Source organism: Scyliorhinus torazame, chromosome 2 (genome assembly GCF_047496885.1).
Source record: "Scyliorhinus torazame isolate Kashiwa2021f chromosome 2, sScyTor2.1, whole genome shotgun sequence".
NCBI classification, from domain to species: Eukaryota; Metazoa; Chordata; class Chondrichthyes; order Carcharhiniformes; family Scyliorhinidae; genus Scyliorhinus; species Scyliorhinus torazame.
In genome coordinates this window covers 302143731-302161028 of record NC_092708.1, presented here as the reverse complement: position 1 = coordinate 302161028, position 17298 = coordinate 302143731, and the positions used below count along the sequence as shown (strand labels likewise).

The 17298-nt window shown below is 42.5% G+C and overlaps 1 protein-coding gene across 1 annotated transcript in view; it reads left to right on the top strand.

Moving 5' to 3' along the window:
* Nucleotides 1-16420, top strand: part of brms1la (BRMS1 like transcriptional repressor a) — a 53947-nt gene extending 37527 nt beyond the window's left edge. The window contains exons 7-9 of the mRNA XM_072488973.1: nucleotides 7650-7689; nucleotides 7772-7898; nucleotides 14643-16420. Of these exons, the coding sequence (XP_072345074.1) occupies nucleotides 7650-7689; nucleotides 7772-7898; nucleotides 14643-14760 (285 nt within the window). The 3' untranslated portion in view covers nucleotides 14761-16420. The remainder of the gene's footprint in view (nucleotides 1-7649; nucleotides 7690-7771; nucleotides 7899-14642) is intronic.
* The last annotated feature ends 878 nt before the right edge of the window (nucleotides 16421-17298 follow it).

Here is a 17298-nt window from a genome sequence, read left to right as displayed (position 1 = left end):
TTAAAAAAAAAACTTTACCCTCTTGTATTTCTATTTGCTGCTTCTTGGCTATCTGGCATGCAAGATTTAGCTGCCATTAATTCTTGACATCTGCTAACCGACTACATCCTTTTCAAGGTGAATTTAAGACACTTGTACAGAAGAACAGCATCCTCCCACTAGAGCAACTTCTTTACTGTCAGTGTTGTATGCTGCTATATGTTATAACTTGACACCACATTCATTCGACTGTCGGTGTAAATGTGGGATTACATGCATGAGATAATGCCCAGAGCTTCTGAAATCTGTACGGTAAACCCCAGAGGTAGAGGTATCCCCCAAGAAGTGCTGAGGACCCCACAGAAGATCTCACAAATTGACAAAGCGGCAATTGCCAGAAAGTTTGGAGTTCTGATGGGCAATCGCCCTGTGTCTGTAACCCTAAAACTCATGAGTTAGAGTCAGAGACTTCAGATGGTTCCAAATTACACACAAAATGGTTTCCCAAGTTCAAAGGATCAAAATCAGTTCTAACTCCTAGGTCACTCCTGACCCTCCTCACCCACCCACCTGCAATCCTACTCCCTCACCTTATGTGCTTCCCTTCTCCCTGTGGCTTTGGGACATTTAGACTTAACAGAATACGGTAGCTGGTGCCGTCAAGTGGAATTGTGGCTTGACTTACCCTTACACTCTTGCACTTTGAGGGAGGACTGCAAAAACATTTCTGAGGAGGTCCAGTACTGAAGTCCAGAGTGAGCTATGTGGCACTCCGGGCAAGGTAAGTAAATAAGAGCAAAGTGGCAATCCGCCGACTGTGGTTGCTACTTCTTGGAAGATTCGGCCCAATATTAACGGACCTTAAATTGGTGTCTCTAAATCAATCATCTGAGTTCTACTTCAATAGGTGGTTTTGCATTGGAGCCTGCTAAATTACTAGAATTGCCAGAGGAAATGGGCGAGGTACTAAATGAATACTTTGCATCAGTATTCACCAAAGAGAGGGAATTGATAGATGTTGAGTCTGGAGAAGGGTGTGTAGATAGCCTGGGTCACATTGAGATCCAAAAAGACGAGGTGTTGGGCGTCTTAAAAAATATTAAGGTAGATAAGTCCCCAGGGCCTGATGGGATCTACCCCAGAATACTGAAGGAGGCTGGAGAGGAAATTGCTGAGGCCTTGACAGAAATCTTTGGATCCTCACTGTCTTCAGGTAATGTCCCGGAGGACTGGAGAACAGCCAATGTTGTTGCTCTGTTTAAGAAGGGTAGCAAGGATAATCCAGGGAACTACAGGCCGGTGAGCCTTACTTCAGTGGTAGGGAAATTACTGGAGAGAATTCTTCGCGACAGGATCTACTCCCATTTGAAAGCAAATGGACATATTAGTGAGAGGCAGCATGGTTTTGTGAAGGGGAGGTCGTGTCTCACTAACTTGATAGAGTTTTTCGAGGAGGTCACAAAGATGACTGATGCAGGTAGGGCAGTGGATGTTGTCTATATGGACTTCAGTAAGGCCTTTGACAAGGTCCCTCATGGTAGACTAGTACAAAAGATGAAGTCACACGGGATCAGGGGTGAGCTGGCAAGGTGGATACAGAACTGGCTAGGTCATAGAAGGCAGAGAGTAGCAATGGAAGGATGCTTTTCTAATTGGAGGGCTGTGACCAGTGGTGTTCCGCAGGGATCAGTGCTGGGACCTTTGCTGTTTGTAGTATATATAAATGATTTGGAGGAAAATGTAACTGGTCTGATTAGTAAGTTTGCAGACGACACAAAGGTTTGTGGAATTGCGGATAGCGATGAGGACTGTCAGAGGATACAGCAGGATTTAGATTGTTTGGAGACTTGGGCGGAGAGATGGCAGATGGAGTTTAATCCGGACAAATGTGAGGTAATGCATTTTGGAAGGTCTAATGCAGGTAGGGAATATACAGTGAATGGTAGAACCCTCAAGAGTATTGAAAGTCAGAGAGATCTAGGTGTACAGGTCCACAGGTCACTGAAAGGGGCAACACGGGTGGAGAAGGTAGTCAAGAAGGCATACGCAATGCTTGCCTTCATTGACCGGGGCATTGAGTATAAGAATTGGCAAGTCATGTTGTAGCTGTATAGAACCTTAGTTAGGCCATACTTGGAGTATAGTGTTCAATTCTGGTCGCCACACTACCAGAAGGATGTGGAGGCTTTAGAGAGGGTGCAGAAGAGATTTACCAGAATGTTGCCTGGTATGGAGGGCATTAGCTATGAGGAGTGGTTGAATAAACTCGGTTTGTTCTCACTGGAACGACGGAGGTTGAGGGGCGACCTGATAGAGGTCTACAAAATTATGAGGGGATTGACAGAGTGGATGGTCAGAGGCTTTTACCCTGGGTAGAGGGGTCAATTACTAGGGGGCATAGGTTTAAGGTGAGAGGGGCAAGGTTTAGAGTAGATGTACAAGGCAAGTTTTTTTACACAGGGTAGTGGGTGCCTGGAACTCGCTACCGGAGGAGGTGGTGGAAGCAGGGACGATAGTGACATTTAAGGGGCATCTTGACAAATACATGAATAGGATGGGAATAGAGGGATACAGACCCAGGAAGTGTAGAAGATTGTAGTTTAGTCGGGCAGCATGGTCGGCACGGGCTTGGAGGGCCGAAGGGCCTGTTCCTGTGTTGTACATTACTTTGTTCTATAACAGGAGCTATTCTACATTGAAGCCAACCTACCTATTAATCTACCCTCCCTGCTGTCCATATATTTGCGTGCTTGGGGAAATGTGGTGCGCAGGCTGGACCTGCCAGTATCTGAGGAAACAAGTACCACTGCTATAAGCCCTATTAGTGTAAAACTGTTGCATTAAAATAAACTATCTCACTCACAATGTTGCCAATAATGTCCCAATCTATGGTTTGGGCTTGTAATCTAGGCTGTGATTTTCATGCGGTCTAAGAGTGTTGCATTGTTGGAAGTGATGTATTTTACCTGAGATTCAAACCAAGATGGTGTTTGCGTGAATGTATAAGATCCCATGGTACTATTTGAAGGAGAGCAGAAAGTTCTGAAAGCATCATGACCAACATTCTATCCTTGAGTAACACCAATAAGCAGGTTACTCGATCAATCATCTCCTTGCTCTTTGTCAGATCTTGCTATGTGCATGCATGCTCCATTTGCATATGTAACAATAGTCAATGCATTTAATTTGAATCACCTTGAGAGATGTAATGGGATTCTAAGTAAATAAGAACTAGGAGCAGGAGTAGGCCATCTGGCCCTTCGAGCCTGCTCCGCCATTCAATCTTTTGTGGGCACAGCTCCACCTTCCCGCCCGAACACCATAACCCTTTATTCTTCAAAAAAACTATCTATCTTTATCTTGAAAACATTTAATGAAGGAGCCTCAACTGCTTCACTGGGCAGGGAATTCCATAGATTCACAACCCTTTGGGTGACGAAGTTCCTCCTATGCTCAGTCCTAAATCTAATTCCCCTTATTTTGAGGCTATGCCCCCTAGTTCTGCTTTCACCCGCCAGTGGAAACAACCTGCCCCCTCAACTCTGGGATTAACCTAGTAAATCTCCTCTGCACACCCTCCAGCATCAGTATGTCTTTTCTCAGTTAAGGAGACCAAAACTGAACACACTACTCCAGGTGTGGCCTCACTAATGCCTTATACAGTTGCAGCATGACCTCCCTTGTCTTACACTCCATCCCTCTAACAATGAAGGACAAAACTCCATTCGCCTTAATCACTTGTTTCACCTGTAAACCAACTTTTTGCGACTCATGCACTAGGACCTGATAAATTAATATTTTATCATTTAAATAATAATCCCTTTCATTGTTATTCTTACCAAAATGGATAACCTCACTTTTGTCAACATTGTATTCCATTTGCCAGACCCTAGCCCACTCACTTAAACTATCCAAATCCCCCTGCAGGCTTCCAGTATCCTCTGCACTTTTTGCTTTACCACTCATCTTAGTGTCGTCTGCAAACTTGGACACATTGCACTTGGTCCCCAACTCCAAATCATCTATGTAAATTGTAAACAATTGTGGACCCAACACTGATCCCTGAGGGACACCATTAGCTACTGATTACCAACCAGAGAAATACCCATTAATCCCCACTCTTTGCTTTATATTAATTAACCAATTCTCTATCCATGCTACTACTTTAGCCTTAACGCCATGCATCTTTATCTTATGCAGCAACCTTTTGTGTGACACGTTGTCAAAAGCTTTCTGGAAATCCAAATATACCACATCTATTGGCTCCCCGTTGTCTACCGCACTGGTAATGTCCTCAAAAATTTCCACTAAATTAGTTAGGCACGACCTGCCCTTTATGAACCCATGCTGCATCTGCCCAATGGGACAATTTCCATCCAGATGCCTCGCTATTTCTTCCTTGATGATGGATTCCAGCATCTTCCCTACCACCGAAGTTAAGCTAACTGGCCTATAATTACCCGCTTTCTGCGTACCTCCTTTTTTAAACAGTGGTGTCATGTTTGCTAATTTCCAATCCTTCGGGACCACCCCAGAGACTAGTGAACTTTGGTAAATTATCACTAGTGCATTTGAAATTTCCCTAGCCATCTCTTTTAGCATTCCATCAGGGCCAGGAGATTATCTACTTTTAGCCCCATTAGCTTGCCCATCTCACCTGTCATAGCCTCATTTCCATCAGTCACTGGCATGTTGTTTGTGTCTTCCACTGTGAAGACCGACCCAAAAAACCGGTTCAGTTCCTCAGCCATTTCCTCATCTCCCATTATTAAATCTCCCTTCTCCTCTAAAGGACCAATATTTACCTCAGCCACTCTTTGTTGTTTTATATATTTGCAGAAACTTTTACTATCTGTTTTTATATTCTGAGCAAGTTTACTCTTGTAATCTAACTTACTTTTCTTTATTGCTCTTTTAGTAGCTTTCTGTTGCCCCCTAAAGATTTCCCAATCCTCTCGTCTCCCACTAATCTTTGCCATAGGAAGTTTTCCTTTTGCATTTACTATTAATGTGCATTTAAATACTGGGTTATAATTTCTTCTTTCATGTTACTATGTCATTGTTGGTTTCCCTTTGTTATCCAAGATGGCCATTTCTTGTGTGCATAGAGTCATCTGTTGGGCAATCTAATGTGGCTCTGGAGCCCGATTGCAAACGTGCTTGGCTTTCTACCATGTGGCCAAGGATAAGTTATTGGATTTTGTTGGGACTGCCCAGTCTTTCTAGCTTGCCTTTCATCCTTAGCTGCCCGCATTCGTTGCTGTTCGAAGGAAATAACCTCACTTCTTGAGATTGATCCCAAGGTCGTTATTTCTTGTGCATTTTGTTCTCACTATATGGATATGCCAAATTTTCTGAGGTTCATGTTTTGAACCTTAATCTTGACCTACCTGCAGATAGCTGTTTGAATTTAGGTTGTGAATACTTAACCGTTTTAGGGATTTTATCAGCCATACTTACTACATGTCATTTACATCTGAGCTGAGCTCTTTATCCTTCCATTTATGTCCATGATGTGCCAAATGTATCTCTGGTTGAACCTGTCCAACTGCTTAATATGTCTGGAGTAGGTACTCCTTGTCTCTCCAGTTTATAAAAGGTGTAGGTATTTTCACAACTTTGTACACCAGCTTTGTTGTAAGTTTGATACCTCATTTCCTTCACAGTCTCTTGCCTAAACAGACAAGTTCTGAACCTGCTATGACAGTTGTATTTGTCACCTCTTTGTCAATGCCGACCTTCTTGACGATTGTGCTTTTGGGGTCGATTACTAAAGCCTTCAGGGTTTAGTCATTGATATTAATAGTAGGTGGGATATAGGAAAATTTGGTGGTGGATGTGGAGAATCTCTGTTTTTCTTAAGCTAATGGTTAATCCTTAGTTCCCAGCTGCTTTTGAAAAGCAGTCCATGATCCTTTGAAGGCCGTGCTCACAGTCTGACACAAGGGCAGAGTCAATAACGAACCGCAAATCCCCTACCATCATCTCTAATACCTTAGTTGAGGATTTAAGTTGTCTCTGGTTGACGAAGTTGCCATCTGTTCTGAATTGGATGTATATTCCATCAACACCCATCAAATGCCCCAGAAAGCGTATGGCAGCAAAGAACACACTGAAGAGCACAGAGGCCATGATGTATCAATGCTCCACACCACCTGTTACATCAAAGGGGTCAGTGTATTCACCACAGACAGCGACTCTGGCCGTCGCTCCATGAAACTATTGTATCAGATTTATTCTTCCATCAGGAGATCTAAGTTTGGCTAAAATGTTCCACAAGGCTGCTCTATTTACTGTGTCAAAGGCCTTCATCGGGTCAACAGCAGAATCGTACGTAGTATTTACTCTTATTTGTCAGAAGATTAAGATCATGCCACAAGTGCCTTTCCTAAATCCACTTTACCTTTCTGGCAGCACATGTGGCTTACCAGTCTGTGTCGAACTTTTGCTTGACTCTTGCTAACTATCACAAACATGGATATTCTGTGTTTGTCTCTCAAAGATTTTTATCCTTTTTCTTTTGTACAAGTGGACAATCATGGCATCCTTGAACTCATGCGCAATGGTTTGTTAATCCCACATTCTGTAATATAATTGATGGCTCCCTGGGCTCCACCAGATTTATAGATTTCTCTTGGGATAGCTTCTGAGCTTGGAACATTCCTTGAGAGTAAGGATCTATTTGATGGTTTTGCCAACCTCTACAACAGATGGTTTGCTGTCCAATTTTTGACATTTAAGTCGCCTGGAAGCTTGTCTATAGCTATCCCATTTACGGTGCACAGCTGGTAAAGCACAAACTTAAAGTGTTTAGCCTGGCCACTCTTTGATAACTGTCCTGTCCATCACAATAGATTTTCCCATTAGTGTTGAAAACCAGTGAGTAGCTGCATGAAGGACTGCACACAGGCTTTAGGGTCTTCTAGGAATTCCTCATGTTGTGCCGATCAGCATAGACTGGAAGCCCTCGACTCGTTTGACCCACATATGCAACTTTTATTGCAAGTTTACTTTGTTCACCTGGAGCAGTTTCTCCGCCATGCTGCATATTACTATAATAAAAGCAAAATACATGCAGATGCAGGGAAAACTCGGCAGGCCTGGCAGCATCTGTGGAAAGATAAAATTGAGTCCACATCTCAAGTCCATATGAAATGAAAATCGCTTATTGCCACAAGTAGGCTTCAAATGAAGTTACTGTGAAAAGCCCCTAGTCGCCACATTCCGGCGCCTGTTCGGGAGGCTGGTACGGGAATTGAACCGTGCTGCTGGCCTGCCTTGGTCTGCTTTCAAAGCCAGCGATTTAGCCCTGTGCTAAACCAGCCCCTTATGGATCTGAAGAAACTGTCTCTCCACAGATGCTGTCAGACCTGAGTTTTTCCAACATTTTCTGTTTTTACCACGTATTACCATGATGAGTCATGAATTTAAACTACTCTTTCTGTTCAATTAGATACTCAATTTGTTTATTTACATGTTATACACGCACACACACATACAAACAATCACTTTCCAAAATGAAACATGATATTTGCACTTATTTAGGTTGTGGGCAAATTATAAAATCAAATGGAAAACAATCTAACAAGGTTCTCTTTTTATACACAAATTTGCAACTCCTAAAATCTTGCAACAAGTACAACTTTATATGTTGAATTTTGTTTCATCAGGCAATGGCTACACTTGGACCACATAGAGTAAAGGCAGACGGTGAGTTTAAATGTAAGATTTTAACAGTATATTGGTGTTATGTTATTACCATTAAACTGTATTTTTTTTATTTAAACTTCAGCATCCATCAAGTCAGAAAAACAGCTTCACAGTGCCAGATCAGAAGATGGCAGGTTATTTTATGATGGAGAGTGGTACAGCCGTGGGCAGATTATATGTATTGACAAGAAAGATGACTATCCTATAAGGCAATTATATATTTGTTCCTTATTATTGAAGTAGCTGCAATTATTCATTGAATTACAATTACTCAATTTATTAATGATGTGGAGATGCCGGCGTTGGACTGGGGTGAGCACAGTACAAAGTCTTACAACACCAGGTTAAAGTCCAACAGGTTTGTTTCGATGTCAATAGCTTTCGGAGCGCTGCTCCTTCCTCAGGTGAATGAAGAGGTATGTTCCAGAAACATATATATAGACAAATTCAAAGATGCCAAACAATGCTTGGAATGCGACCATTAGCAAATGATTAAATCTTTACAGATCCAGAGATGGGTTAACCCCAGGTTAAAGAGGTGTGAATTGTGTCAAGCCAGGACAGTTGGTAGGATTTTGCAGGCCAGATGGTGGGGGATGAATGTAATGCGACATGAATCCCAGGTCCCAGGTAACCGGTAACCGGGACCTGGGATTCATGTCGCATTACATTCATCCCCCACCATCTGGCCTGCAAAATCCTACCAGCTGTCCTGGCTTGACACAATTCACACCTCTTTGACCTGGGGTTACCCCATCTCTGGATCTGTAAAGATTTAATCACCTGCTAATGGTCACATTCCAAGCATTGTTTGGCATCTTTGAATTTGTCTATATATATGTTTCTGGAACATACCTCTTCATTCACCTGAGGAAGGAGCAGCGCTCCGAAAGCTAGTGACATCGAAACAAACCTGTTGGTCTTTAACCTGGTGTTGTAAGACTTCGTACTGTGCTCAATTTATTAACTGACTGATTTGGGGCGTGGGAGTGTGGTTTTGACTTGAGCTATATATGAAGAGGTGTTTCCTTGAAAATATATTCGGCCTATTTGCCTATTTTCACTTGATAAATGTTTCCTGGTGCTGTAGTAAATGGTACAAGTTGAACCCAGTTACGGTATTCTTTGTTAATTCGTAATGAAAACAAGGATGTGTTTTGTTGAGTTGCAGATTTTTCCCAATCTCAGTTGTAGTTCTACGGAGAAATGTCAGAAGCTTCCCTGTTGCGGTGGAGGGAGCAAGATGTCACCTCCTGGGAATTTGAAATAAAAGTAATTAAAATGGACAAAACTAAAGGCTCTGTATCTAAACGCACTTTGAAGCAAAACATATGAACTGGTAATGCAAATAGAAATTGGTAACTATGATCTGATAGCTATCACAGTGACATAGCTGCAGATGACCAAAATTGGGACCGGAATATTGAAGGATATGTGACATTCAGGAAGGAGAGAAAGTTAGGAAAGGGGTGGCTCTGTTAATTAATGATGGTAGTAGCACATTCGGGAGGGATAACCTAAGGTCAGGGAACTAGGATGTGGAAGCAACTTGGATTGAAATGAAAAATTATCAAGGCTTGAAGTCACTTGTAGGAGAGGCCCCCTAAATACCTACACGGCAGGACAGAATATAAACAAAGAGATAATCGGAGCCTGTCAGAAAAGTACACCGATAATCATGAGGATTTTAATCTACATATACTTTAGAAATATCAGATTGGCAAAGGTAACGTAGATAAGGAATTCATAGAATGTTTTGGGGGTAGTTTCTTAGAACAGCTTGTTCTGGAGCCAACCAGAGGTCAGGCTCCTGGTATTGTACAATGAGAAAGGATTAATTGATAACCTCATAGTCAACGCATCACGAGGTATTCAATTTGAGAGAGTATTATTATTTTAAACTAGTATTTTAAACTTAAATATAAGTGCTATTAAATAAGGGCAATTATGAGGGCATGAAACTGAAGCTAGCTAAAGTGAACTGGCAAATGTGCTTCAGGGATCGATCGATAGAAATTCAGTGACAAACATTCAAAGGGATATTTCAGAATATATGGAATAGACACATTCCAGTGGGAAACAAAAAATCCAAGGAAGGCACTCCTCCTCATCCGAGTCATATGCACCCTGTGCACCACCGTAAACTCTTATCAAGCTCATCCTCGCATGCGAGGAGGTAGAATTCACCCTGCGCATCACCTCACTCCACGCTCACCATCCTATCTCTTTCCCCCTCAGCTCCTTCTCCATTTCTCCTTAATCCACACCATCTGTGCTCCCCAATCCTACCGTCCCCGTCCAAATGTGTTAGCAGCGACTGCTCCAATAAGGTATATTATGGCAGCTTGGGAAACCACCTCCATTCCTTCTGTGCAAAGTCCCTCACTTCCATATACCTGAACTCACTTCTCTTCAGAAGCACCACCCTCTCCCGAAGCTCTTCCAGATTTTCCAACCTCTGCTCCAGATATGAATCCCTCGCCCACACCAGCCCCACCTCTCTCCAACTCCTATACATGCCATCTGTCTCCCTCAGCTTAAACCCACGGTTCCCACACGGCGGTGTTAGCACCGACAACCCCTCCATCCCAACGTGTCTCCTCAACTGGTTCCACACCCTAATCGTGGATTGTATCACCGGGCTCTCCGAGTATCTCCTCAGTGCCAGCGGAAGCAAAATTTCCCCATCCGAGAAAAAGCCCCCCCACTTTCCGCCCCCCCCCATACCCGCATAATGCGATCCCAGTTGTTCCAGTTTTTCCGTCTCCCATCAACGTTCAGTTCTCCCCCAGTTTATGGTTTCTGATGAAGTCATTGGCCACTCTGGGCTTTCAAAATAGTGCTCCCGGCCTTCAAACATCACCCACCGTTTCGCCGGGTATAGTACCCCAAACCGCATCTGCCTTCGGTATAGAACTGCCTTTGCCTTGTTGAACCGGGCGTGCCTTTTTGCCAGTTCTGCTCCAATGTCTTGATGGATTCAGACCATATTCCCTTCCCATCCGCTTCTCCCTGGCCCACCGTAGAATCTTCTCCTTCTCCACAAACTTGAGGAATCTTGCAATCACTGTTCATGATGGCTCGCCCACTCTCGGCTTCTGCCTTAGGGACCTGTGCACCCTATGCACTTCCGGGGCCTTGTTGAGCACCCCCATTGCCACTAGCCCTGCCAGCATCCTTGAGACAGATCTTGTGGCGCTTGTGCCTTTCACACCCTCAGGCAAGCCAATGATACGCAGGTTCTGCCTTTTTGGATCTGTTCTCTTACTCTTCTACCTTTGCCCTTAGCAACCCCCAAGAGCCTCACCTCCGCCTCCAATGCCATCACCCGATCTCTGTGGTCGGACATCACCTCCATCTCCTGGATCTGTGACCCCCGTGCCTCCAAGCACTTCTCGACTCTCTCCATCAATCCTTTCAGGGGTGCTACCGCTCCCTCACTGGCCTTCGGCTGATCTTCTTGCATCTCCTTTCGCTGCTGGCGGAGCTCCTCTATAATAAACACTATCAGTTGCTCCATCTGGGGTTTTCCAACTTGCAGCACCCTTCCCCCTCCGCCAGCTTCCCAATTGCTACTGCGCCACAGTTCTCCTCCTGTTCCTTGGCGAGGTCTTTAACCTTCTTCTGCCGGGTCTGATAACCAGCAGACATATCACTCACAGGGAGAACGTCTCCTCCACACCTTCAGCTACACTAGAAAGATCTCAAACCAACACCTTCGTGCCGGAGCTGCCCTATGTACTATCGCTCACTCCATGGCCACCATCGGAAGTCGGGAGGCAGGCCTTCTGTTGGACTTTGGGGAGCACCTCCGTTACGCACTGACCCCCTTGACCCACCACAGGGTCCACCGTGTCAGTGCCACGCTTGAAATTATCTGCAACAATCCACGCCCCCGTGAATCCCGCTTCAGAGGGCTAGAGCATCAGGAGAGCCCGGAGAATCGGTCTTCCAACCCGTTAATCGGATGCAAATGATCCATTTGCAACTTCCTTCTGGCGTGGGCATGCGGTTCACTGCTGGCGCTGGCGGGCCTGGAGCATGGGAAAGTTTTAGGCTGACGCTCACTTTTCCGCCGACCGGGAGACCCGCTACCGGTAGCGGGCAATGGAGAATCCACCCCAGTTACTGAGGAAGATGTGGCTTTGGAAGTTAATTTTTCTGGATACCTGGTAAAACATGAGAAGCAAAGTAGAAAGCAATAAAGGTGAATGCGATCGAAGTGGAAAAGGAAATCCCATCAGACGGAAGAGCAGAAGTTCTTCAAGGTTAGCATTCCTGGAAGAGAAGTGTGTCATGTGAGAGTACCTTTAAGAAATGGGTGCTTAAGAAATGTACCTTTCAGAAATGGGTGATTATCAGTGATGTCAGAGTGTGGGTGGAGCTGGGCTGTCTGTCAGCTTTTTACTTTTGTTTTAGGCTGTTTGCTGCAGGATGTGTTTTAGTTTTGTTTTCAGTGTTGGAGCTGAAGCCAGGCATAGCAGCTGTACTGCTGTTCTCTCTGCCATGAAAAACTATCTCTTGATCATTTGGTGAATTCCGAATTATAAATGTTTTCAGTAGTGACTTTAGCGTGATGTGCTTCTGATAAAGGTTTTGTTTTTAAGTCGTACGGATGTTAAAAAGGAAAGCTTCAAGGTTTACTTAGTGTTGTAGTCTTTGGGGGTTGTATTTGAATTGATTGTTGCTAAGATGTTCACTATGTTTTAAAAAGGCTAACTTGAGTTCTTAGAATAAACATTGTTTTGCTTTAAAAAATACTTTTCCATTTCTGCTGTACTATACCTGTAGAGTGGGCCGTGTGCTCCCCATACCACAATCTAGTAAAAGTTGTAGGTCAGGTGAACACCATGATACACTTTGGGGTTCTCTAAACCCTGGCCCATAACAAATGGCAGTGAATTACAGCATTACAAAATCAAAATACTGAGGATACTGGAAACCTAAAATTAAAAGCTGAAAGTGCTGGATATACTCAGCAGGTCTAGACAAACACATTGGGCAATTGCTTTGCCGAACCACCATTCAGGCTGCAAGAGTGACTGTGGGTTTCTGGTCATCTGCCATTTCAGTTGACCGCTACATGGTCACTCCAAGCTCCCCATCATCAGCCTCCGGCATTGTTCCAAAGATGCTGAATTTAAACTCCTCTTTTGGTTCGGCACTTTATAGCCTTCCAGACTCCAATTCAATTTCCGATCCTAGCATCTGGCCCTGTATTGTCTCATCTTGCTTTGCACTTCTCTCTTGTTTTCTCTTTATTTTGCTTTCAGTTGACATGTTTATAATTCTGCTATTCACACTTCTTCCAGCTACATATATGTTGTCACTTCTTGCATTATTGCCTCCCTTTGCCCTCTCTCCAGCATTTTCTATTCTTATTTCAGACTTCCAGAATCTACAGCATTTTGCTTTAGTATTATTGGGAATCTGCACTGGATTGACTGAGAGTGGTATTAGTGGAAGCAATTGGAAAAGGGAGGAGCTGCAGAATCCATCAGATAAAAGCTTTGTAGCACTGCTTGTGGGCCGTGAGAGAAGATGTACTTTCCTCCAGCTCCTCAAGGAAACATGCCATGATCTCTGTTCCCTATGATCTTTATCTTTTCCTCCTTTGCCAATCCTCTCCTCTGATTGCCGTCAGCACCCCACACCCCCCCTCAAATAATTCCTAATCTAGATTACTAGTGACCACCTCAAGGCACTGCCAGGAAGGAAATGGATTTAAAATTCTCAAGACGGCTGCCATAAAATTTGTCAGAACCTCCCCATTTCCAGCATTTCTGGGTTTACTAGTTGCTGAAGTGTGTCTGCTTCTTTCCCATAAATATGGGGGCTGTAGGCTTTGCACAAAGCTGCTTTTCTTTTGTCATGTAAGAAAACTGTTTATTGCTGCCTTGCAGGCAGTGCACTGAGTGAATTGAAAGTTACATCCTTTACATTTCTCATCAGCAGTGTATTATGGGTCTCTATTTTTACTGTTTTGCTTTATTTTGTAGTTTGTAACTTAATTTTCTGTCTGTTTCTATCCTCCCTGATAATGGAAATGCTTAGAATTTGCATTTCTTTTGTTTAAAATGACAAATTTTGCAAAATTAAGGTACCAGATGTTTAAAAATGGTATCGGTGAATTTCTGCAGAAAATATATAGTGTAAATTGTGCCTGTGCTATTTTTATCAACATATGCCCCTTGTAGCATGCCTGGATGTGTGCATTGCTTGGAAGACTTGTATGCTGCTGGCTTGACTAATTATTTCTCTCCATCATCCCATACGATGTACCATTTCTCTTCATTCGAAAGGAGAAGATGAAATCAGTAATTAAGCCTAATGTAGTGCTGCTGTGTTTTTGACTCCTGGGTGAGGCACAAGATTGTGAAAACGGCAGTGCTTTCCTACCCACCTTTCTATTCAGGACTGTGGATGGTGTTTCCTTCAGTCGGTGCTTATCACCAATGTACAGAGATTAGGTAAAAGATACTGGACATAAATTTGTGACATTGGGCATTAGAAAAGAAGTGGAATGACCACTGGTCTATATGATGGAGCGCAATGTGTTTAGCCACACAACAATAGTTTGTTGCATTATTCTCTGACACACGGAGTGGCTCTGAAATTTCTTCTAAAAATTGTCCCTGTATACAAATCTTTTCTCTGTTTAGCTATTGGGCGAGTTTGTTTTGTTGTAAACTGCATTGTCAGCATCCGGTACCAATGATCAACAGGAGTACCTTTATTTTAAAATAAGAGCTAGCAGCTGAGGCTCTGAAATTATGGTGTGAGATTTAAGTGTTTGAAACTGCTCATCCTCGAGTTTAGCAAAAAGAGAAATATGTGTGCTCCGGCATAATCTCAAGGCACAGAAGCAGACTCAATTACTCACTGAATGCTAGGAAAGCTTCTAAGAATATTTTCCCAAATACGACAATGACCGAGATTTTTGTTTTTTTTAGTGCTACAATAACAACCATCAACAATGATGAAGTATGGTTTAAGAGGACTGACAGCAGCAAGTCAAAACTTTACATTTCCCAATTACAGAAAGGAAAATACACCATCAAACATGTGTAGCTTCGTAATGCTTGTCGAGTCTTTTTTTTGTATGAACTTTTTGTATTGTCTCTACGACAAAGAAGGTGCTGTGACTTCAGAATTATAATCGGTGAAATACAATTCAATTTACAGAAATATTTGACCATTAAACATGTTCAGTCTTATCTGGTGAGTAAATGGCATTTGTGAGTGAAACCCTTTTTATATGTCACTTTAGTAGTTTGCTATTTTTCTTTCTCTTTATGCATTTTCTACGTAATGCACTCATTAAGTAAACCAAGATTTTTACTTGTTCATCATTCTGTTCACTCTTTACCTGTTTGTCAAAATAGGATAGATTTTGTAAATACTGTGACTTCTGATTCAAGGTACGTGGTTCAAGCAGTGCCTGAGGCAAATAAACTGCCTATACAATGCACCCTTGTATTGCTTCTGAATCTGAGACCCCCAGCCAATGCACAACTCTGCCTTGCTCCTCCTGTTGCAATTCATCCGGTGAACATGAGACACCATCATATGATATCCAGTGGTGCCAGATGGAAAATCCAGTGGTACTGAAAATGTTTATTCCATAGTCTAGACCATTATACTGGGCGTTGAACATAGCTGTTGCAGTAGAATGAAACAAACTGGTTCGAATGGATGTGAAAATTCTCTAAATGTTAACAGTAGGCCTAATGTGTAGAATGTTAAATTATAGAACCATATTTACTTTCACTTTCTGAATTTTAACTTGGCAAACAAAAATCTAGATGCATCATTGCGCTGTCGTGCAAGTGCATTGACTATTCAAAAGTCTCCATTTTTGTTTTACAATGTTCTTAAAATTCACACTTTCTCTAAATATATTGGTAATTTGTATTATGTTCTTGAACAGTTATTGGGTTATAGTTGTGGGATATAACTTGAACAAATTGAACTGCATTTGCTGATCATGTTGGGTCTCTGTTTTGTGTAAAGGCAGTGAAGTTAAATTAAGTACTTATTTCCGACCGTGGTTTTGTGGAAACTGAAACTGTTTTGTTCAATCGATGTGCGTTATAATCTTGATAAAGTAAAATGGAAACAAAACAAAGCTATGTCACTCTGGTGGTCAGTTGGATAGTAAACTCTTTCTGGAGAACCTGAATTTCGAAAGTCTCCTGACAGATGTGATATATTGGCTACTCCTGCATGTCAATAAAATAGGGCAATTAAATATACGGAGGTCTGTTTAAGCTTTTCTCCCTATGCCATGTACTATCACTTGGTGCCAAAATAATCCCTGGTATGGTTACAAAGCCCTGCTTTTATAAACATGCCTTGCTTTTGGAAGGATTTTGCATTTTCTTGGATGTGCCTACAAGTAACATGAACATCAAATTGCATCAGCCAAATACTGTATTGCACTTCAATTATCACCTCATTTTCTTTCAGCATGGTGTGGTCTCGCTGGTTTGAGAAGCACCTAGATATGGATTGTCTGGGAGATTAACTCCTGTATTAAGACCTATCATGAATTTAGAGTTTGATGCATTTTCCTCAATCTATGTGTGATGTGAACATGTTTATTTTGTAAACATGTGTTTATTTTGCATGAAAATGTTGAAAATTGAATTTTAAAAACTGCAAATGGTCATGAACAAACTTTGATATATAAATTATGCATACCATATTAATAAAACCCCTTTTTAAGGTTGTCTTGTCGATTTTTACCTCATTCCAGATAGATAAAAATCTGAGCTTTTACCACATTTACATATATGAAATTACAAAATGAAAGTTCCTACTGAACCCTAGAATGAGAATACTCCAATTTTCTTTCAGTTTTCCTATTGGGGTTTGCCTTCATAGATGTTGATAGCTGCCTGCTGTAGGAGTCTCAGTTTGCCATTCTTCATAAGACCCCCATTATTTGACAAGAGAGGACATCGTTATTCTGCGTTTTGTCAACCGTAAACTCATTTCAGCAAAGGACATAACAGCCTGAGGCCTGTCGTTACCTTGGCTGGAATTAGCCATGTCATAAAAGACCAAGAGCGTAAACTGAGCCGTTGCTGTTAATAAAGTTTAGTGCTTTAATATCTTTGCCATGAGACATGTACTTACATAAAATGTTATGCACCCAACACTCATTTAGTCTCTGTCAAGACAGTTAACTACTCCATTCAACGGAATGGGACTTGTGAATATCATGAGATATAGGAGTAGACAATTAAGTCCCGTGAGCCCGCTCTGCCATTCAATATGATCATGGTGGCCTTAACTACCCTTTCCTGCCCATCCTCCATAACCTGTCAGCCCAATACTAATTGAAAATATGTCTCCTCAGATTCACGACCCTTTAAGAGAAGTAATTTCTTATCTGTTTAAAACCACGGGGCGGGCTTCTCTGTTGGCTGACACCGAAATCATGAAACGTGATTGGGCGGATAACAGGTTCCGACGCCAAAATCGCAGTGGTCGCCGATTTGTCGTCAATTTTCCTTGACAGCCGTGTCAATTCGGACAAAATGCACATACAGCAACAGTGCTAGCATATCATTAGCGGGCCTGACCCAGTATAGTTTGCCGCCA